The sequence below is a fragment of the Orcinus orca genome, chromosome 7 (assembly GCF_937001465.1).
Source record: "Orcinus orca chromosome 7, mOrcOrc1.1, whole genome shotgun sequence".
NCBI classification, from domain to species: domain Eukaryota; kingdom Metazoa; phylum Chordata; class Mammalia; order Artiodactyla; family Delphinidae; genus Orcinus; species Orcinus orca.
In genome coordinates, this window is record NC_064565.1 from 107,251,459 (window position 1) to 107,274,230 (window position 22,772).

Sequence of the window (22,772 nt, forward strand, 5' to 3'; positions counted from 1 at the left end):
GGCAGGCACTTCCTCCTTTAAGAAATTCATGTACTGATAAAGACACAAAGAGACTGACAAGGACAGTAGTAATTGATGTTTAAACAGATCTGAAAGGCATTTTTTGTCCTTTATGCAGAGGTTATATGTCCAGGTGGATGGTTCCACCATCAGTGTCCACATTAACTCAGCATTTCTATCAGAGAGTCAACTGGTACTGAGAAATGTGGCTATGCTAATCAGTACCAAAATCAAAGAGAGTTCAAGTGATCAATTTGATGGTTTCATTTGAACATCCATATATAGACCCGTGTTTTCTGCACGGATGAAAACATGCAGCTGCATAAGAAATCACAGTGCTTCCATCTGAATTTTATGTGCACCAAACCCTTGGGACTGATAAAACATCAAGAGTTTGTTAGACCAAATATACATAATAAAGAAGTTATGACTTGGCTTTGATCCTACCAAGTACCCACTGTATACCTGGTCATGCATACACTGTACACATGTCATGGTCCCAGTCTATTATGAGCTGGCTTGCTAAATTATCTTGTAAAACACATGTTTCTGGGGAGCTCAAGGTATTTTTGAAGATGAACACACTAGCATTCTTCTAGGTGTTGGTATGTTAAAAATAACAGGTAACACAGATGCGTTCAAAAATGAAGCTTTCAATGCAGACAGTAAATGCACTTCTATTCTGTTGATTGCAATTGTCAACCTACCTCACCGCCCAAGCAAATGGCATGCGGTATTTCCCCAACTTGCTGCAGAACTGCCTGTTGGATTTTAGTATCTTTTGTGCATACTAAGGAAAAAAAATAAATATAAATGTTGTTTAGAACATCACTGTACAAACAGTCCATGTAAAATATTAATAAATACTTTTCCGTGTTATACTGAAACTTAGTAAACTTCTGCTTTACTGGCTCACAGATTCTACCTTGTAAAGAGACAAATGATATCCTCTGTGTTCAAACTATTGTATAACACTTTCTTTCTTTTTAGTTTAGAAATTTCAAATGTAGAAAACACCCTTACCTTGGAATACCAACTTTTTTTCTGACTTAAAAGACCTTAAAATATTGAATGGAAAGAGTTATGAAATTTACATTCACAGGCTGTCCTGTATTTCTTTTTATTTGTTATGATAGAGGTCAGCAAACTTGTTCTGTAAAGTCACACGGTAAATATTGGATTGGCCTAAAAGTTCTTTCGAACAAACTTTTTGGCCAATCCAATATATAGGGCTTTGTGGGCCATGTGGTCTCTGTCTCAGCTTCTCAACTCTGTTGCTATAGCAGGAAAGACAATCTTAAATGAATGAGTGTAACGTGTTTCAATAAAACTTTATTTACAAAAATAGGTGACAGGCTGGACTTGGCCTGCACTCCATAGTTTGCTAAACCCTGAATTAAAGGATTCTCATAAATATGTTAAACACTGCCCTAAACTGTCACACATCCTCAAATTCAATTATTATGCATTATTTTCCCAATATACTTCTTTGTGTGGATAATATAAACTTTTTGTATTTATTTTCTATTAAAAAATAACATTCAATTATTATAGAAAATATGGTAATTGAAAAAAGAAAGCAGAAAAAATGTCCTGCAGTCCCACCATTTAAAGAACTTATGGTATTTTCTTTCCTCTTTCTTTCTTCATTTAGGTGTTATTAAAATTTGGTAAACAACTATTTTACTTTTTCACTTAGTTCAGCATAAGCATTGCTGATGTCTTAGTAAACTGTATTCCCTTGTTTTCAGTCAGATTAATCCTAACTTTTCATTATTGTTAACACTTTAGTCTTTGGGGGTTAAAGTTTTACCCACATTTAAATTTATTTCTACCAATAGAGTCTCAGCAGAAATTGCAGGATCAAAAAACATAAGCTGAGAATATATACTTTAAAAATTTTCTGTTTGATACTCATTTCACTAACAAGGGAATACTTCAAGACTTACATTTATCAAACTTGATAATTCATCAAGGCAGTGTGATTTTATTTCTTGAAAGTAATTGAAATTATTTATAAAAAGATCATGCATTACCTTGTTGGAGTCTGGATTTTTAATATAAGGTTCAGCACCACTTGCAATGTTTCCCATCAGTACTTTTTCGATTTTGGCCACCAAAACAATTTCAGAATGTGGATTGCTTACAGAAAATATAGCCTATGTACAAAGAAAACAGCTAATAAGCATCTAGGAAACCACACTGAAGACATTTACAAAATTCTACTTTTTTTTTTTTTTTTTTTTTTGCGGTACGCGGGCCTCTCACTGTTGTGGCCTCTCCCGTTGCGGAGCACAGGCTCCGGACGCACAGGCTCAGCGGCCATGGCTCTCGGGTCCAGCCGCTCCGCGGCATGTGGGATCTTCCTGGACCGGGTCACGAACCCGTGTCCCCTGCATCGGCAGGCGGACTCTCAACCACTGCGCCACCAGGGAAGCCCCCAAAATTCTACTTTTTTAGATACAGCTTTAAGGGGGATTTTTATTTGGAAAACTGCTCATCTTATGTAATCTATTGGTAAGAAAACTGGAACAAGCATTTTCCCTCCCATGATAGATAAACAAAAGTGCAACCTGCTTTGGAAATTTTAGCCATTCCTCTGGAAATCCCTTGACATGAGGTTCTTCTGATTGTCTTGGAGTGACAGTGTCTATGTTTCCATTTTCCAAAGCCACGGAAGCCCCTGAGAGCATCTGCCTGACAGCAGTGTGGTTTAGATCCACGTGGAAATCAGCAGAAATCTTCCTGCTGTTTCTGAGGTCATAAAGTGCCACACTCACGAAAAAAGGCTCAATCTTTGGAGAAAAAGAAAGAATTGATGGTTTTGACATAAAATCATCACACAGGGGATAGCCTCCTTAAGTATATTATTTAATAAGGCAGTAGATAAAATACTACTATTTATATATAGTAGAATATTTCTCTATATAATATGCTATATTATATGTAATAGATATAATACCATATATTATATTGCATGTATTATATATTTTATATATAACATATAAAATACAGTATTTGTAGGCAAGTTCCCAGAATCCCTTCCACTATCAGGTTCCTCAGATCCCAGAACTGTATTTCATTGGTTTCTTCATTCTACTTTTCCTGCCAAATATTCTTTTTCATACGTTGTAATACATGTATGATTCAACCTCACAAAACCTTCTAGTTATTTCCTTTACTCTCTCAGAAATATCTGCAATGTCAGTATCCCTGATGATGCCTCATGATCTGACTCAGGTCATGCTTTTGGGGGCAGTAATACCCCAGTGTGACATTTGATTTTCATAGTTCATTATATCAAGGGCACAAAAAGTCCACTTTCCCACGACTTTAGGTAATGTTAACCTAAATATTCCGGTCTTGTTGGCATCTTCCAGTTTTCTCCATTATAACGTCACCATTTTCCCTTTGGTAAGTGATTAGCCTTTTTGGAAATATTTTCTGAGATTACACCAATGCCCTGCTACTCATCAAACCCAATCCACCATTCATAACTCCCACTGGAACCAACTACCACTATGATGGCTACCAATGGTGATCTTCTAGTTCCATCATTCTTTCTACATTAGTCGGTATTTTACTGTAACAATGAGCTTTCCTTTATCCCTCATTTTTTATTCATATATATATTTATATACACATACACACATATGTACATATATATATGTATGTATAGACTCATGGATTGCTACTTTATTCAATAAATGTCCATCTCTTACTGTCGTTATTTACAGTGATACTCGACTTGTCTCAGACTTGGCTAGAGGTACACCCTTCAGTGTAGCTCCTGTGTCTTTACGGCAGATGAGCATCATTTCTGGAGCACCTCTTTCTTTACCCAACAAGATGTTCCAGGCTCATCTTCTACTTTCCATGTCCCAGCCATTCCTCCAAAGAGCCCTGGCTCCTGTTAGTGAGGGTGACACTTAGAAACCAAGATCTGGGTGCTTGCTATCTATGCTCATTGTTTCTGGGACACACACATATATATACATATACACAGTATTCACAGCTACAGTGATGTCTCTATCTCTGTCAGTACATGAATATTTATTAAAAACTCATGGGTTCATGTCATACCTCCATTTCCAATCCAAATCCTCAAAGGTTCTATCTAGCCTTTCCCTTTTTCATATTTGCGAGTATTTCATCCAATAGTGAAAAACCTGACTCACTATCATTTATTTACTTATTTGTTCAATTAGTTTACTTATTGTTCAGAGTAACCAGTCTCCCAACCATAGTAGCTATCTAGCTATCTCCTCTGCACCAGCCTGCACAGTGCCCCAGGTCCTGACAAATCCAAGGGCGTGGCACCTCTGCGCCTCCACGTGGCTCCCTCCCCCGCGTCATCTGGAATTCTTATGCTCACTCAACTTCCAAGCCTCTGTGTGATTGCCCCCTTAACCTCTTACTACCGTGCTAGGAAGGAAGAGGAAGATGGGAAGTAAAGGGCAAATGTGAAGGTAAAGGAAGATGGAAAGGGAAGGGAAAGTTTCTTGCTTGAGTTTTAAAGAAGTAGAAATTTGGTAAAGGGGAAGTTATAAAGGGCTTCTAGTAGGTGGAGTGACATGGCAAAGTCACAAAGACATGAAAAAACACAGGTTTAGAGTGAGATCACAGTGGAAACAAAAAGTTAGGATGTGTTTGCAGAAGATACATTTGAGAAACGTTAGGAAGGTACAACCAAAAGGCTTGGAAATCCATTGCTTGTGTGCGTGTGTTGGTTAGTTGGAGAGAGGGTTCACAAGGGCATGAATAAAAGAAAATCCCCACGTTTGGAGCTATAGGAAACTAAGTGAATGACAATGCCATTCACTAATATATAGGATGAGGATACAAAGATGAATTCTTTGGTACAGAGAATCATCTGTAGGACTTTCCAGGAGCAGTTGGATATATGAGTTTTGAGCCCAGTCAAGGAAATTGGGCTGGAGATCTGAACCCAAAAGATTAGGGGATGTGGGTGCCTATTCAAGGCATTAAATAAAAAGAAGAGAATCAGAATGGCATCCTAGGAAATATGAACATGCACAGGATAGAGACTGGAGTAGGGAAAACAGCTTACAAAGGAGATGGGGGAGTGGAGAGAGATTTTTAAAAACAAGCTGCTAAAATTTTTTTAATGCTGCCAGAGTTATCAAAGACACAGAAGAAGAAAGATTTCAGAAAGAAATAATTTTCAATTAGAAAAATGTCAAATGCAAGAGAAATTAAATAAAACAAGGACTGAAATAAATATTGGTTGGCCAAAAAGTTCACTCAGGTTTTTCTGTAACATGGAAAAAGCGGACGAACTTTTTGGCCAACCCAATATATGTATATGTAATTATATACACAGACATATGTATATAAATACACACATGAATAATTATATACATACATAGATATGTAAATACATACATATGTAATTAACTACAGGCTTCTGAAAATGAATATACTTATAAAAAGTTTTTTAACTTCTGTTTATGTTACTTAATTTTGAATTGATGCCTCTCACCCACCAGGATTCTGTGGATAAGCAGGTTGTGACCAAGTTCATCACTGTACAGACTCACTCATGCTGTGGATTTTGCTGAATGTTTAATAAGTATCTTGTGTTCCTTGAAATGCAGGATTATGGCTAGTTTATAACAGGGGTATTAGTTTAATTCCTTAATATTAGCAATACCTGCCAGCTCCCTTACTGTTACAATTACACATAAAATAAAATTCAACGCATTAGTTTTTAAAAATAAGACAAAATGGAAAAGTTTCATATTTTACCAATTTAATTTAGTTTAGAAAAACTCTTGGTTTGTGGCAGTGGTAGTCTGCTAAGAGTTGAAAAATACAAAATTATGTGAAAATAACTCAGGTAGGAACCCCAAACACATTGAAGGTCAAAGGAAAAAAATCCTTATTAAGTTTTTGTGAATTGCTGCCTTTTGATTTTCATTTCTGCTTCGTGAATGGAAATAAATCACCTACTTTGATAATCTGTCAGGAATTAAAGCTCATATGGTGCTTCACTTATTTCCTCCAATCCACCTTTTCAACTTAAATGTCACATCTTACCGTTTTTTAATTGGAGTAAAATTGCTTTACAATGTTGGGTTAGTTTCTGCTGTACAATGAAGTGAATCAGCTATATGTATACATATATCCCCTCCCTCTTGGACTTCCCTCCCCCACCCATCTAGGTCATCACAGAGCACCGAGCTGATCTCCCTGTGCTATACAGCAGGTTCCCACTAGCTATCTATTTTACACATGGTAGTGTGTATATGCCAATCCCAATCTCCCAATTCATCCCACCCCCTTTCCCCCCCACCATGTCCACATGTCCGTTCTCTACGTCTGTGTCTCTATCCTGCCTTGCAAATAGTTTCATTTGTACCATTTTTCTAGATTCCACATGTAGGCGTTAATGTACGATATTTGTTTTTCTCTTTCTGAATTACTTCACTCTGTATGACAGACTCTAGGTCCAACTACATCTCTACAAATGACCCAGTTTCGTTCCTTTTTATTGCTGAGTAATATTCCATTGTATATATGTACCACATGTTCTTTATCCATTCATCTCATTGGACATTTAGGTTGTTTCCATGTCCTGACTATTGTAAATAGTGCTGCAATGAACATTGGAGTACATGTGTCTTTTTGAATTATGGTTTTCTCAGGGTATATGCCCAGTGGTGGGATTGCTGGGTCATATGGTAGTTCTATTTTTAGTGTTTTAAGGAACCTCCATACTGTTCTCCATAGTGGCTGTATCAGTTTGCATTCCCACCAACAGTGAAAAATGGTTCCCTTTTCTCCACACCCTCTCCAGCATTTATTGTTTGTAGACTTTTTGATGATGGCCATTCACATTTTACTTTTTGAATCACCAGCTTTTCAATAAAGTGTTGTTTAGAACCTTCAAAGCCTAACAAATTAAGTCATAGGTTTCTGATGTTTAGAATTCTGTACTTCTCTTTAAAAAAATTCAAGAACATGGCATTTTAAATGTAGCTCAGCTGTGAAGCAGTTTTATTAGTTCAGATTTTTGGAATCAATTTTTATTTTCAAAGAAATATTTTATACTCTAAAACCATCAACTTGAATTTGGTTTTCAACTGACTGACTAAAAAAATTACATGCTGTCAAGTATTGTTTCCCCATCGTGAAAAAGTCCTTTTAGGGTGTCTTTTTAGAAGCTCATTCATTAAATGCTACTGAATTGCTGGCTCTTCAGCAACTTGGAGAAATATTTCAATTAAGTTAAAAGCATGCTCACTGAGTTACAAACAATGAATTTAAAAATAGCGACATTAATGAGTATCACTGAATAATCACACAAAGATTTTTTAAAACAATGCCATTACCTACAAAATTGCACTTGAGTTCAGGTGAGGCTGTTTTCTCTGTTTTTTTACATTATTGTTTATAAGCACTATAAAATTATTCTTAAAATTCTTTTCCTAGTTTTTAAACATGTGTAGCAACTGTAAAATAAATTAAAAATAATACAGACATACAGAGCACTTGGAATTGGCTTATTCCTATGGCCTGACACATAAGAAAGGGCTCACAAAAGCTGCTCTTTGAGCTGCACGTGCTCTCTTGCCTGGCGAGATTGGCCCAAATACACACATTTAGCTTCTGAATATGGGCTTTAGTATAAAGATACGAAGCCATGTGGAAGGAGCCATATGCCCCTGGCACTGGAAGGAAAAGCCCATTATCTTTGAGTTTCCGTTTCTAAATTTGAGCTTTTAATCACACTTAAAGATGTACCCGGTCAAAAAAAGCATTTATTTTTATTTAATAAAATTTAGATTAAGTGACATTATAATTTAGGTTAAATTTTCCTGATATTTCCAAATATAGTTTCAAGAACTAAGTTTCTAGTTTTTTTTTTTTTTTACTCCCAAATGAAAGTATGTTCTGATTGCTCCTCCTGACATTTTCACTCCAAGGAAGTTTTTTCTGCTATAGTCATCCTCCATGTGGCCACATCTACCACGCTGCTCTCTGGCTTCTTGTTATTCAGCTTCTCAGCACCATTCCACATAGCTGACCCTTTCTCTCTTGGCGTCATGACCCACTCTTTCCTGGTTTATCTCTACATCCATGAACATTCCTTCTGATTCTTCTTTGGTCACTTCTCTATTCATCCATTAAATGTTTCCTACACACATAGAAATTCCTACATGATTCCCTCTAGGTCACTGTCTGTACCAGACTTCCAAATTTGTATCTCTGTTCATGCCATTCCTTTGAGTTCCAAACTTGTATTTGAATCTGCCCACTGGCCATCTCTATTTGGATATCTAATAGGCTGATTAAGCTTCACATATCCATAATGTACTTCTCGGCCTGCATCCCCCAAATCTGCTCTTCCTCTAGTCTTGTCCTCTTAGTAATGGCACCACCATGCGTCTAAGTGTTTAAAGCAAAGACTAGGGACTCATCCTTCAGATTTCCCTTCCCCTTATCCTGTATATGCAACGTATCTGAAAAAACTGTCAGTTCAATTTACAAAACAGCAGTCAAATCCATCCATTCCTCTCCCTCCTCCTTGCCAGCCCTAGTGCAAGCCGTGATGTGAACTATAGTAATAGGCTTCTAACTGCTTTCCCTGTTCAACTCTTGTTTCCTCCAATCCATTCTTCTAATGAGATGTTTTAAAAACACAAATTAGATCACACCATTTTAATGTGCTTTCAACTCTTGAATAGCCTCCACTCACACCTAGGATAAATCCAAACTCTTTGCTACAAGACCCTACCTAATCTTACCCTGTACTGTTTCTCCCACCGCATCTTGGTCTGCCCTTCCCCTCACTATCCCCTTTCAGTTCCCAGAACTTGCCAAGACTTAACTGCCTCAGGGCATTCACGCTTGTTCTTTCTTCTGCCTGGAATCTTTTGCATCTTGGTCTGCCCTTCCCCTCACTATCCCCTTTCAGTTCCCAGAACTTGCCAAGACTTAACTGCCTCAGGGCATTCACGCTTGTTCTTTCTTCTGCCTGGAATCTTTTGCCCTGACCTGACGTTTTATCCTTCTCAACGTTTGGTCTCTGTTCAAATGTCACCCGCTCAGAGAGGCCTCCCATGGCCCCCCACCTACAGCAGCCTTCTTCCCAGTTCCTCTGTATCACATCTCTTTATATTGATTTATTTTAAAGAACTTTGCACAATGTGCAATTATCTTGTTAATTTATTCGTTTCCTTATTTACTTCGGTCCTTTTCCAAAAGAATCTAGTCTTCAAGAGGCTAGGGACCTTGTTGATTTCGTTCCCTGCTGTTTCTCCAGTACTTAGAACAAGTCTGGGTCTAGTAGGTGCACTGAATAAATATTTGCTGGAGAATGAGTAAACTCAACTTCAACTGCTTTCAGTCTCACATAACCTAGTGCACAGTTACAGTTATAAAACATGAGGAAGCTTCATTTTGGAGGAAGATTCTTACTGGCAACAAATTTCAATTTTAGCTTACTTGTCAACAAGAATCTCACAGGTAACACTGAAAACATCAATACCTTGCATGCATTGTATTTACAAATTTCAAAGCAATTTCCCAGATATTAGAATAAGAGTTAATATTTAATGAATGCTTGCTCTGCGCTGGGCACCATATTTAATCTTCACAACGGCTATTTGAAATAGTCTTATTATTTTGCCCATTTTCAGAAGAGGAGACTGAGGTTAAGCCACTTGCCCAGCATGGAACAACTTGTAAGTGGGAAAGTCAGGCATTTGTTACTTGATTCTCCTGATTCTCCTGAGGTCCATAGCATGTACCGTTGTCCTGCTATTACACCAGGAAGAAGGGGGCTCAGACAACCAGTGGGGTGCCTGAAGCCCCAAGGGCAGTAGGTTACAGTCTTTCGAAAGAGTTCACCCATTTTGCCAGCTACTCACTGTCAAACTAACGAGGCTCGTTTTACTACATCATAAATAAAGGCATGTACAGGATGGTGTGTGCAATCTGCAGAGAAAACTTAATGCTGTTTCTACCTTTTAAAAGCAAATGTGGCTTGTATCATGGATCTGGAAATAAGTTTTCTTCTTTAAGGTGAAAGATGACAATTGAGGGATGCTTTATGAGAAATGAGGACAGAACACATTAACAAAGAATGAAAGGGAACACACCAATATATTAGCAATGATTTTTGATGTCAGGATTATGAGTGCTTTTTATTCCCTTTTTTATAGTTCAACCTGTAATAATATTTATGCTCACAAAATGTCCCCTTCCCACACATACATTTACAATTAGTATAGAATTGTCCCCTAGAATACTAAGAGTGAACTCACAAGAGAGCCCACTTGGTAAGAAGAGGAACCTTGTATGGATTTAATGAGCACAGTGATGTTTCCCAAATATCAGTGAAGCACCTTTTTTCCCCTACCATTTACGTGTATTATTTATTTAATATTTATATAATATTATTTTACTTGATTCACTATTTAGCCTTGTCATAAGCAGTAGTAGCTGTGAAAACACAGGGTTGATTTGGTCATTATAAATATTCTCTAATATACATGAAAATTAACACATAAATATTAAAATAAAAACATCAATTTAAAAGCCATCTCAAGTTCCAAGAAGATACAAACAATCTCTTTGGAAACTCTGAACCACTGTGCTGATTTAATGGAAAGAACCCTAGAGCATAATCCCTTCCATACTTCTTTAAGTTAAAAGGGAAATTCTATAGCAGTGTCCTGACAATTTCACTTCATAACTTGTGCATTTTTTCATGTGGACAAATGCTGTCAATCATACCCTTGGTACAATTGAGGGTGTGAACTCAGTGCCTGGAAAGATCAAGAATTGAATAAAAGATTTTAACGAGGGTGGTGTGATGTTGGCCGATCTATAGGATGTAACAGAAGAGAAACTTACATTTGTTGCCGGATCGTTTTCATTCTCTGTAACACATCCCTGGAGACTTAAGTTGAGAGCTTTACAAATGATCATGATTCTCTTAGCAGCTTTTTCTTCAAATGGTTTGATCACAAACTCAGGTTCTAAAAGATCCTTCTTCTGAAGCTTCAAGCTCTAAAAAAGTTTGGAAAGTTTTACTGAACAAACACCCATCATAAGAAAAGAGATTCTAAATTATAAACCACAACTGTACGAATCAAGTTCATGTCTGCTTAGAGAGAATTCCAACTTACATCTATATCTGGATCCAGCAAGAACAGATTTAGCCTCTCCGCGTTTCGAGTTGCTTTGACAATCTCTTCAGTTTCTGTGAGGTACTACAGAGAAAACTGTGTTAGTTCTTAGTATCTAAATAGCCAGAAACTTACGGCCCAGCTCCATCCACATGGCCAAGAAATAGCCCCTTAGTATCAGCACTGCTTTAATATCATCCATGAACACTCCACAATCTTATAGAAACATGCTTTTGTTTTCTGACTGTTGTGTTTCTTAGTCTAAATCTTCGAAGAAAGCATTTATATCTTTTCCATGAAAGCAATAAACAATAAGTAATTCGAATTTATTTTCATAGAAAAATGTCAGCTTTATTACTTTTGTGAAGTCTGGGTGTAGGTTGTTCTCTGAAGAATCTGTTTCCTCCAGTGTGCATTCACACGTTATAGAATTATCCAGGGAATCTTGAAAAGATACACCAAGACTGGGTTATTAAACAGTTCTCATGAATCATTCCTTTCTCTAGCCTGTGACATATAACAACTGGGTTAGACTCCAGAGCGATGGGGGACGGATATTGGTGAGGAGGTGGCTTCACTGTGTCCTGGCTCTAGTATTCCGTATTGTTAGATGAACTGGGCCTGGAAATCAGATGTCCTGGTGCTCATTTTGGGACACTCTCCATGACACCATCCTGTGCCCATAAGAACTATGGACCCTTACAATACTACATTTATACTTGAGGTTGTTTTGTTGCAGTTCATTAATGCATACTAAAGTTTTCTTATATGTGAATATATTTTGGATAATTCTGACTCTTAGGCCATCAATGTAAAACCCACATTCTAGCTTCAGTTAAACTCTCTAAGACTCTGTAAACATTAATATTCTAGTTGATCATTAGTAAGCAAATCATGAATGTAAAACACTTACTATGATATATAGCAGTTGTATTAAAGTCAACCATAATTTTCTTCCTTATTATCTCATGACTCTCTCATATGATACATAGACTATCAGAACTTAAAGACTTAAACTAACATATCATGTGTTATGAAAAATGTCTTAAAGTAATTTTCCTTTAGGATCACTGACTCTGAAGGTGAACTTGTCTTCGATGTGGCTACAGACCTGTTTTCTCCCCTACTTTTCATCCTCTCTTTCCTCTCTCTTGTTCTCTTCTCTTTGCCTAGCCTGGATTAGAATTAGACGAAAGAATTAGGATGGGCAGAAAAAAAAATCTGTCTTATAAAAATCTCGAATACCATGCAAAATTTATGGAACTTCCACGACTAGGCTGATCTCAGTGGGGTCAAAAGCACACGTGAAAGATGCCTTTCAACTAAAAGGAAAGAATGCATATTTGCCATTACAGAGTATTATGTTCATTAATTAAATTTAATGAAACCTATAAGACACAGAATCTCCCCTCTAACACTCCATCAGACATGGGTATATTTTTAATACCGCTGACCGATGGTTCCTAACATCATTGGCTGGATGTCAGCCTCAAAGCATTGCCTGGCAACTCAAAATCATACCTCTGTGTGGCGACTCTCACTATTGAGTAAAAGTAAAGGTTTATGGGTGATTTCCTGGAGTGAATAGCTCAGGGTTGGAAGAGCTACACCTGATGGCTACCAGGGTTAGTAGCAGCTGAAATGAACCAAATGCGCACTTCGCGAGGGAAGGGAGGCGGGTGTGCAAGCGCTCACCCAGCCCCAGCTCCGTGAGCTCCGCGCTCCTTCTGCCCTGAGGGGGGCCCTCAGGACTGATCTGCAGGATGCGGCTGAGGGTGTGGATCCACTCCTCCATATCTGACTCCGTTTCAGCCGCCAGCACAAAATAGGTCAGGTCATTCATTTTCAATTCGAAGGCATATTTTCTTAGTCTGTTATTCTGTGGCATGAAAAGAAAGAAAAACACCAGATACCAAGTCTTAGAGAGTGGGAGACGCTTTTTACGGGGTCTTTCCTCATGAGTAGATGACCTCAAGGAGATCTTCCAAAACAAGACAAAAATTTAGCTGGATAAGAATCATTTCGTTTGGTTTCTTTCGAGCCTTTTTGTACATTTTTCTTGATTGGATGAGCATGTTGGCTCAAAAATTTCATCTTCAGGCAGGTGGAGGAGTATATTCTAAGCTTCTTCAAATAGTTGCTTTGAGTTGCTACCTTCACTTCCTCACCTTGTGTTCTGTCTACAACTCACTCCAGTTGGGTTTTTGACCCCATCATATCCCAGAGGCAGAATTTGCCAAGATCACCAACAAACTCTATGCTGCTGTACTACCCAAGGACATCTCTTTCTTCATATCTTCCTTGACCTCTCATCAGAATTAACACAGTGGCTTCTTGAAACCCATCTCTCTCTGGGTTTCTCCATGACTGCGCTCTATGCTAGTTTCCTTTCCTCCTGAATGGCCACCACTCTTCAGTCACCTCTACTGGCTCTTCCTTATCTTGGTGACTTGTCATGCTGACCTCAGCTCTGCCTTAGACTCCTTCCTTTCTCCTCTGGGCCAATGGCTTTAAATGACATCCATATGCCAGGGACCCCCAATTCCTTTCTCTGTCTCTGGCTTCTCCACCAACCTCCAGACTTTTCTCGAACTTGACATCTCTACTTTGCATTTTGTGACCAACCCACGAGGCTTTGTTCTAGTTCCCTGGATGTGCTCCCATCATAGGCTTTGTTGCTGCCACAAAGGCCTGAAACAACCCTCCCATCCCAAATCACCATGCATGGGTTCACGCACACAGCACGATGTTTGCCCTTCAAGTACTTACGTGACTTGTATTCACTCTTCAGATCTCAAGTGAATTTTTCCTTGCTCAGTGAACCTCCCCCAGTTCCCCAGTTAGGACAAGGTTCTTGTCCTCCGGGGCACTCACAACAATTTGGGATTACATGCTTATTCACTTTCATTTGTTTGTTTGAACAGTATAGTCCTCCCTTACATCTGCCTCCATGAGAGCTGGGTCACCACTCTGTCCTGTACCAGTGCTCTCACACAGAAGGATTCAACAACAGTGTGTTCAAAACAGTCATATCTTATAAATGGGACAGAAGAGGTTCTTCTCGTTGGGAATGAATGAATGATTGAACAAATGAACAAACAAATGAAAAACAAAGATTCTCTGTTGTGCAGAGAATTAAAATGGTCTGATGCGATGAGTAGCTACTCTAGATTGAACTTTCACAGAAGGTGAAATCTGTAAAAAGAAGTGAGCTGTTTAAAGATCAAAGAAGCACATTTAAAGTAGAGGGAATACAAAAGTAGATTATTACAGCAGTTTTATATATTCCTGCCATGAGATGAGAAATATAAATGCAAAGTAGAAACGTCCCCTGATGATATAAACTAGTGTTATATAACCTGTGGTGGCTGTAAGAACTTCTGAAGATGTTCCACATTTAATTCACTCCTAGGTACCTCTGATACAAGTATTCAACTCTTACCCACACTGTTCTAACGCCTTTAGAGAACTCACAACTGTAATAAAGCAAAGCCTACACAATTTAGATAAGTAAAATACAAACAATAATAGAACCCTAAGATGAGAGCGGCACTATAGTGCGGGGTTGCGGCTAAACATCAAGGTATAAGTTCTTTCTGAGAACAGGATTGCTATTTCTTGGTGGCAAGAAAGAATAATTTGTTTGTTTGTTTGTTTTTGCGGTACGCGGGCCTCTCACTGTTGTGGCCTCTCCCGTTGCGGAGCACAGGCTCCGGACGCGCAGGCTCAGCGGCCACGGCTCAGGGGCCCAGCCGCTCCGCGGCATGTGGGATCTTCCCGGACCGGGGCACGAACCCGTGTCCCCTGCATCGGCAGGCGGACTCTCAACCACTGCGCCACCAGGGAAGCCCAAGAAAGAATAATTTTTAATATACTCCTGGTCGTGTTCTCTTTCTTTGGGAGGCTTCCACAACAGTACAGCTACTACTACAAACATGACACTTACTAAACACTTGTCATCTATATACCTGGCACTGTGCTGACCATTTCGGTCACCATTTTATTTAAATCTCATAATAACTCTATGAGAAACTGTATCATTCCATGTAACATATGGTAACATTGAGGCTTGGGAAGACAAATGAAAATATGCTTGGGATACACGGGCAGCAAGTGGTGGAGACAGGAAGTAATCCCTTTATCCTTTAACATCCCCTGAGATGACCAGCCACAAAGAAGATGCTCATCAGATGCCCTTTTCCTTCTTTGCCACCTGCCTGGCACAATCACACACCAAATGGGTAACCATGGCCCGGGATGTTCTGGTTTCTGAAAGTAGAGAGCAGGGCATCATACAAGACTCAAGAAAAAGTAAAAATTGGGAATTGAAGGAGAAAGAAGAATTAGCTAAAAAGCTAACTGTGATCCTCACTGTGGAATCTCACAGCTCACATGGCACTTTCTAGACTCTACCAAGGACAAGCTCTTTGCTCGTGTCCATACTTTCGTATTATTGTCAATTTTTATTATTTCTTTGCCCTGTAATGACTCACTTGCAGGCTGCCATTTTCAATAGCCCATGAGCCTGATAAGGGCAGAAGCTCACTAGTTATCCTCAGTGCAGTGACAGTATTCATTCTTAAAGAGGTTCTCTCGTGTTTACATTTTGTGCTGGGCAAAAACAGACAAGGTGTTGGAACAGGGCCGATGGGTGCTAACCAACTAATCACCCAAATGTGAAATTGGAAGATAAATGTACTTAACTTTTGTATGAATGTATTGAAGAAGACGTATGAAATCAAGGTATAAAAATTCTTTTTTTTTTTTTTTTTTTGCGGTACGCGGGCCTCTCACCGCTGCGGCCTCTCCCGTCGCGGAGCACAGGCTCCGGACGCGCAGGCCCAGCGGCCATGGCTCACGGGCCCAGCCGCTCCGCGGCACGCGGGATCCTCCCGGACCGGGGCACGAACCCGCGCCCCCTGCATCGGCAGGCGGACTCCCAACCACTGCGCCACCAGGGAAGCCCTAAAAATTCTTTTTGAGAACAGGATTGTTACTGCAACATGAGAATACTGCTATTCTTTTTTTTTTTTTAACATCTTTATTGGAGTATAATTGCTTTACAATGGTGTGTTGAGAATACTACTATTCTTGCAGCACCCTCTGTGTTCTGTGAGAATACAGAAAGGATGACTTGACTAGTAAAAGACCACAGTTGCATTTTGAGATCATTTTGGCTGCGGTGTAAACAGAGGCGGGGTGGTCCTGTGCAAAGCAAACCTCCAGGTAGCTTCTTTAAGAATGCAAAGTCTTAAAAGCTATGCTTGCCTCATGAGGAGTGGGGCAGACTCCCTCCACACACCCTCCCACACATTTCCTGGGGTGCTGAAGAAGGAGGTCCATAAAACCGCCTGTGACCTGCACTGACACAGAGGGTCTGAGGGCAAAGACAGACGGCCAAGAGCAGGTATAAAAGAGACACGTTGCTATGATAGTATTGTATCCTTCAAAAAGCAACAGGAACAGAAATAGACACTCAGGAAAGAACTAGAAATGTCCAGAGTTCAGAGCAGATCTAAAGCATCTGAGGATAGCAGAATGCAAACAAGTCTCAGGGTTGTCTTGAAAATAAAAGAAAGAATCTGCTTGACTAATTTGATGCTGTAAACAATGGGGACAGGCAGATGCAAAGCTATGTACAGTACTTATACTGGGTCCAAATTAAAAGTGGATTGAGCTGCAACCTGCTTTCAAATGCAGCTGTCAAGGAACTAATAACAAACATGACAAAATAAGAACAAAACTTGATTTCCTAAATTGCCTTCTGTACTTTAAATGAATTAAATGTGATTGCCAACTTCAACAGTATTATATATTAAATTTTTTTAAAAATTTGAGCAAAGTATAACAAGCCCTTGTTTCTCAAAAAGGGATATTTATAAATGAAATAAATATTCTATTCACAACTTCTCAAAAGCCAAATTATCTTTTTCTCCTTGGAGTGAAACAGAACTACTTGCAGTGCAGAGAAGCTTATGTTGGGGAAGATTACGATGCCTAAGTGGTTTTCCATCTCACTCTCCGTAATCTCCAAGATAATGGCGTATAAAACAGCAAAAAAGAAAAACCCAAAGCAGAAAACCAATGGGTCATTTTTATAATCTTGAAATGCAATTTTAAGTCATTAAAATGATAATCAAGAAGTAATCGTTTTCTTATTACTCCTCAAATTTTCCTTTATTTCCCTGAAATCAGTATCCTTTGCGACCGATGAAACTACTTTGTTCATTCAAGGTCACCACAGTCTATCTACGTGACTTCATAAATAAAAGGAAACTGGAAATATGTCCTAATGCCACATGGTGTGCTTAATGAGTTGTGGCAAACTGGTCTCTTTCCACAATATTCATCTGGAAAAGTTTTGAAATAGACACTCCAATAAAATCACCAAAGCCAATGGAGGACTGAATATTGAAGGAAGTTATTCGAGCAAAATATGCCACTGTACCTATTATGTGGCTACCATCTTTTACAGAATTTTGCCTTAACAAGAGAAGAGTTTTAAGAGGAAACACACAACATCAAATCCAGGTTACTGGTATTGATGGCTACCATCCATGCAGTCCTTTCCATTCTCTGTATGCTTATTTGTTCATTCATTCGACCAAGATATATTGGCTACCTTCTATGTGCCAAGTACAGAGCATTAAAAATGTTCAAGCGAACTGCTTGCCCTCATTGAACTTACATTCTAGTGTTATGTAATATCAGGAAAAAATAAGCAATATATATATTACATATGTATAATGTAAGGTAACATCATGCAGTGATAAATGTAATATCCTTCTTTCATATGTTATCGAACCTATTGTTTGAGATGTGTCACTCGTGTTTAATTACTCAGGCATGTGCTATATCTGTTCTGTTCTCCCACAGGCCGGAAGTTCTTTGAAGACACAAACCACATCTAATTCATGTTTGGCTTTCCCACAGTGCTTTGCATAAAGCAAAAGTTTCCATATGTATTTGCTGAAATAAATCTTACATCCAAAACTCACTGCTTAAATGACACACCAGCACCTATCTTTGTAGTGTTTCTTCTGCCTATGCGGCTTATGTAGGATGAATGTATGTATCTATGCAAGCATGCCCACTGGATGTATGATCACCAAAGCATTTCCTTGGGCATCTTTCTGTAACTTTGGACATTCTTCTGCCTCAAATGTAATTTTTCCATTTATTAGCTCTGTGACTTGGGCAAGCCGCTTTATCTCGCTGAGTTTTATTTTAATAAATTGGGACAATAATAATGCATGTTCCATCAACTGTTGTCAAATAATGTATTAGATGAAGAAGATTACAAGTGTCATTCTGGTTTTTATTGTTATCATGGGAAGTCAGATTCTTTACAGCCAAGGTTTGCTAATGGGGGGTTTATAGGGGGGTTTCTAAATTTATTTTCCTTGGGAGGTACACATTGTTTTCCCTCCCAGTTTGACTGCCTTTATACGGGCACACACAGTCTGAGCTGCTCCTGTTATCCCACAGCTGACCCTACTTCCTTCCTGTAGTGGCCTGAGCTGCAGAAGGCATCTGACTTTCTAGACTCTGGTTAAGCCCCTAAGGCCGTTGTCTTAGAATCCACATCCACAAGGTGGAAGATCAGCACCTAGGAGGAAATCAACAGCATTCAGCACCACACCACCCTCATTTAAGCCTTTATCTATCAAGTGACATCAGTCATTGTCACTGTTGAGGTAGGGACCCTAGGTAGCTGGGATTCCTGGGCTATTCACTCCCTTCGCAGTGGCAGGATCTGGAATGGATGGATGGACAAATGAATGAATGAATGAATGAGAAGACTCTCACAGAACAAGATAGGATAGCTTAGGTCCAAATAGGCCTTAGTCTCAAATCAAAACTGAAGTAGCAAAAATTGGAAGTTCTGCTTCAGACTGGGAATGAGGGGTGTGAAACAGATCTAGTACTGTTTGATGACATTACAAAAAAGTGGAAAACTACTGTTAGGTCTCTATTTTACCAAGATCCAGGAAATTTCCAATCATAAACGTCACCTGAGAGCAGTCTCTGGGTAGGAGTTTCTCTCTATTTGAAGTCGCCCTTGAAATATATTTCTAAGAATTCCAAGGATTATTCTTAGGAAAGCACAGTGATATAGAATGGGTCTGAATGAAGCAAAGTAAAAGGCTTGTTCACTCAAGACATGAGTGCATGAATGCCCTGAGAATGCTGGGTGGTAGGTAGCACTTCCTGAGGCAAACTCTTTGTTTCTCTTCTCTGTTTTATTCAAGGGCAACTGACAATGATTCTTGACAAAATAGGTCTGACTCATGCTATTATTCATTTGCTTTGTGCTTCTGTGTGTACGTGTTTCGTCTCCAGGCACATTTTGTGCCTGAGAACTTGCTGGAACAATGACTAAACTTGCACTCTCTGATTCAGTATCTTTTTTTCCAGATGCAAAACTTACAAGTTAGAAAGAGCTGTAAGCAAATACATAAGAACTGGCAGACATAAGGTGACAAGGGACCCAGATGTCTACCTTCCCAAAGTGATCTCAAGAAGCTAAAGGTCCCTCCCTTTATAAAGGGTAACAAGCTCTTGATAAAGAGGAATACAAATACAGGGATACAGAGCCAAACCCTTTAAAAGATAAAATACATGTTCCCAGGTACTTGAATGGCTAATATCTATTGGAAAGTGAAGTAGGATTATTCAGTTGTGCTTGAAGGTGTAAAATCTACCTTGGAGATTCCTACCTATATGCCCATTTTTTCTATGCATCCTTCCAGCCAACCCAGAAGAGTTTATCACTGTTCCATGTTCCTAGAACATTGCATAGAAAGTGCCATTTATACCTCCATTATAGCTCTTGAGACACTGTGTAATAGTGAGTTATGAGCCTATGTCCTTCTCTGGTCATGATTTCAGCAGGGAATTCCTAATGCTTAAGCACAGTTCCTGCATGTCATAAGCACTAAATAAGTTTGCTGGATGAATGAATGAATGAAGAAAGAAATGGATAAATTAGCAAGTTTAGGTAGATCTTTCAGGAAGGTGAATCAATATTTTCTAGAAGGGCTTTCCCACGATGGGGTGTTTATCTCTCAAAGTTGTGACCTTTGTAATTAATGGAAAGACTAGGAAAGGATGGCTGAGGACACACTATCTCCCAGATCCTTATCACATGTTAGCACATTTATTTTGGTTTTACAGATGAGACACCAAAAATCAAAGAGCTTGAGTAACTTACTCAAGGATCTCAGATAGTAAATGGTGAAACTAGGATTCGAACATCGACCAGTAAAAACCCCAAGCTTACGTTTTCCTTAGAAGACATTCTCTTTTCAAGGTACTGCCTAAGCAGAGACTGAAACACAGTCTAAGATGTGATGGAGAAAAGGTACCTGTAGTGGAAGGTCAGATTAGAGCACTAACTAACTGCGTGTTCAACAGAGTTACATGGTTCTTGGAAGAAGAAATTACACAATAATTCATATCTCTGCAAACTTGATACCTAACAAGGGCTACAATGATACTTCTTAGAAGATGATGACTCATTCGCTAGAGCAAGTTTGGAAGTACAAATAGAAAAGAAAATAAGTTTTTCAGCTCAATGTCTGTAAAATGTAGTTATTGATCTTTAACCTATTGTTAAAGTATTATTTCATATTTCTAAAGCCAAAGAGTCTCCTTTGTGACCAACAATAGAAAACCATCTCCACCCTCCATTAAGATCCTTATTGCCCTTTCCATAAGGAAAGCTGGCATCTGTGTTAAAAAGCAGTTATCTTTCATTTCTAGTGGAGGGCTCAGCAACACTTCATTAATTCTTTCCTTTTAAAGTGCAGCATTATTACTTTCTGGAGAAATTCCAGATTTTAATGGATAAACCATCCAGAAATAGACTAGGCTTGAGTGACTAAAGAGAACTCTATTTTGCATTCACACAACTGAGTGCCCCTGGTATTAATCCGAAATGTAATCTCAGCCATGTAGCAAGTTATGTGAATGCCTGTAGTTTGGTGATAAGATAAAGAATTGTTCCTGGTGGCCTATGACCCTCAACCTAAATGGGCCAGCGTCTTAATGTGAAATTTGAGGGAAGACTGCTAAAACACTTATTGCTTCAATTTTTACATGAGCGAGAATAAGGATAGCTATTTCATCAAAGTAGGATAAAATTTTTGAAAATAAGATGTCCAAGTGAGGCCTATGGAATTACTTTGCTTCCCTCTGCCACCGTGGTCCATGTCAAATTTAATACTAAGGACAATACTTTGAGGACCAAGGCTTTGCAGAACAGTATTGTCTGTTACAGGCACTGTGTCTGTTTCTGAGATTAACTCTTGAGAATCAATGTAATCCTTGCCTTTGAAGAAACCTGCTCTTTGAAGAAGGATGATGTATTTACACACTGTAAATTTACTATCTTATTACTTATTACCTAATAGTAAAGATAACATTCATGAAGAGCCTTCTTTGAACGATGTGATTTACATATAATCTTACTGAATTCTTTAGCTTGGTGGATCTCCACACTGCAGCCATGCAGGTGGTAATTTTCCTCTTTGCCTTGAGTATAGCAGACTTGCTCTTGCCTCAGGACCTTTGCATTTGCTGCCCCTGCTTATTCTTTAATCTCTAGATCAAATATTTTCTCTTCATAAATGTTTTTCTCACTTCTGCAGCATAAAAATTCCTTTGCCACCTCACCATCATCTCTCTACCTTCTGTAACCCTGTTTATTTTCTTTATTCCAGATTTTACCAATCATTCCATTCTGTTTATTTCTTTCTTTACGTATTTTCTGTTTTCCTTACTTTATTGAAATGAGTTTTGTGAAAGCAGGTATCTAGGCTGCCTTGCTCTCCACTGAATCCTTAGAGTTTGAAACAGTTCTCGGCTCATATCAGATACTCCACACATATTTTTGGAATGAATGAATAATGATTGGATGAACACACTTTTCGATTAAAAAAACTCGGGGGAAAAGAGGTTTCTACTCACCTGTACCACACCTGTACAGGAATCCAAAAAGATGCAACCTTTGGGTTCTTTGGATATTTTTTCATCTTTGTAAAAATTCATGATGTAGGAATTATCTGGCAACTGAGTCAGCTGGAAGAAGCGCTTTTTGAATGACTAAATAAAGGGAAAAAAATGTAAGGAGGTAGTTCAAATTCACAGAAATTAGACTACTTCTAATTCCTTCAAGAGTGCTATGTTTCTAGGGCACTGTTCTAGAGAAGAACATCCTCCCTTCTCATAAATAAAATATGACATGAATAAAACTCAATGCAAATGGCTCTCCTCTGTTCTGTGACCGAAGTGGAGGAGGGTGTGAAGAAAGGTGGCAGAAACAAAGATGAGTCTTGATGTCTCCTTACCCGAACGGTAACGGTATTATTCACGGTGCTGTTAAAATTCCCCTTGTAGAGCCAGCCAGACTTGAAAACTCCAGTTCCTCCCATTCCCCCTCCGCCCTTGGAGGATGAGTGAGAAGTGGTATCCTGTACAGAAGACATCATTAGCATCACAGCCATCTTCTGTGAATCCCAGATCTTAGACACTGCGCTTAAAAACGAGACTCCTTTTTCTCTCTTTGACTCATCTTAAGAAATCATGTTCAATTTCAAAACACACGTGATT

The 22,772-nt window shown here is 38.8% G+C and overlaps 1 protein-coding gene across 13 annotated transcripts in view; it reads right to left on the minus strand.

The window, feature by feature from the left end:
* Positions 1-22,772, minus strand: part of DOCK10 (dedicator of cytokinesis 10) — a 281,482-nt gene that overhangs the window by 85,869 nt on the left and 172,841 nt on the right. For all 13 annotated transcript variants that reach the window (XM_004262638.3, XM_033426521.2, XM_004262637.3 and 10 more), the window contains exons 6-14: positions 22,511-22,633; positions 22,131-22,265; positions 12,855-13,038; positions 11,518-11,603; positions 11,160-11,243; positions 10,885-11,040; positions 2,574-2,795; positions 2,037-2,159; positions 708-790 (exon numbers count right to left, since the gene is read on the minus strand). In XM_004262638.3, the coding sequence (XP_004262686.1) occupies positions 708-790; positions 2,037-2,159; positions 2,574-2,795; positions 10,885-11,040; positions 11,160-11,243; positions 11,518-11,603; positions 12,855-13,038; positions 22,131-22,265; positions 22,511-22,633 (1,196 nt within the window). The remainder of the gene's footprint in view (positions 1-707; positions 791-2,036; positions 2,160-2,573; positions 2,796-10,884; positions 11,041-11,159; positions 11,244-11,517; positions 11,604-12,854; positions 13,039-22,130; positions 22,266-22,510; positions 22,634-22,772) is intronic.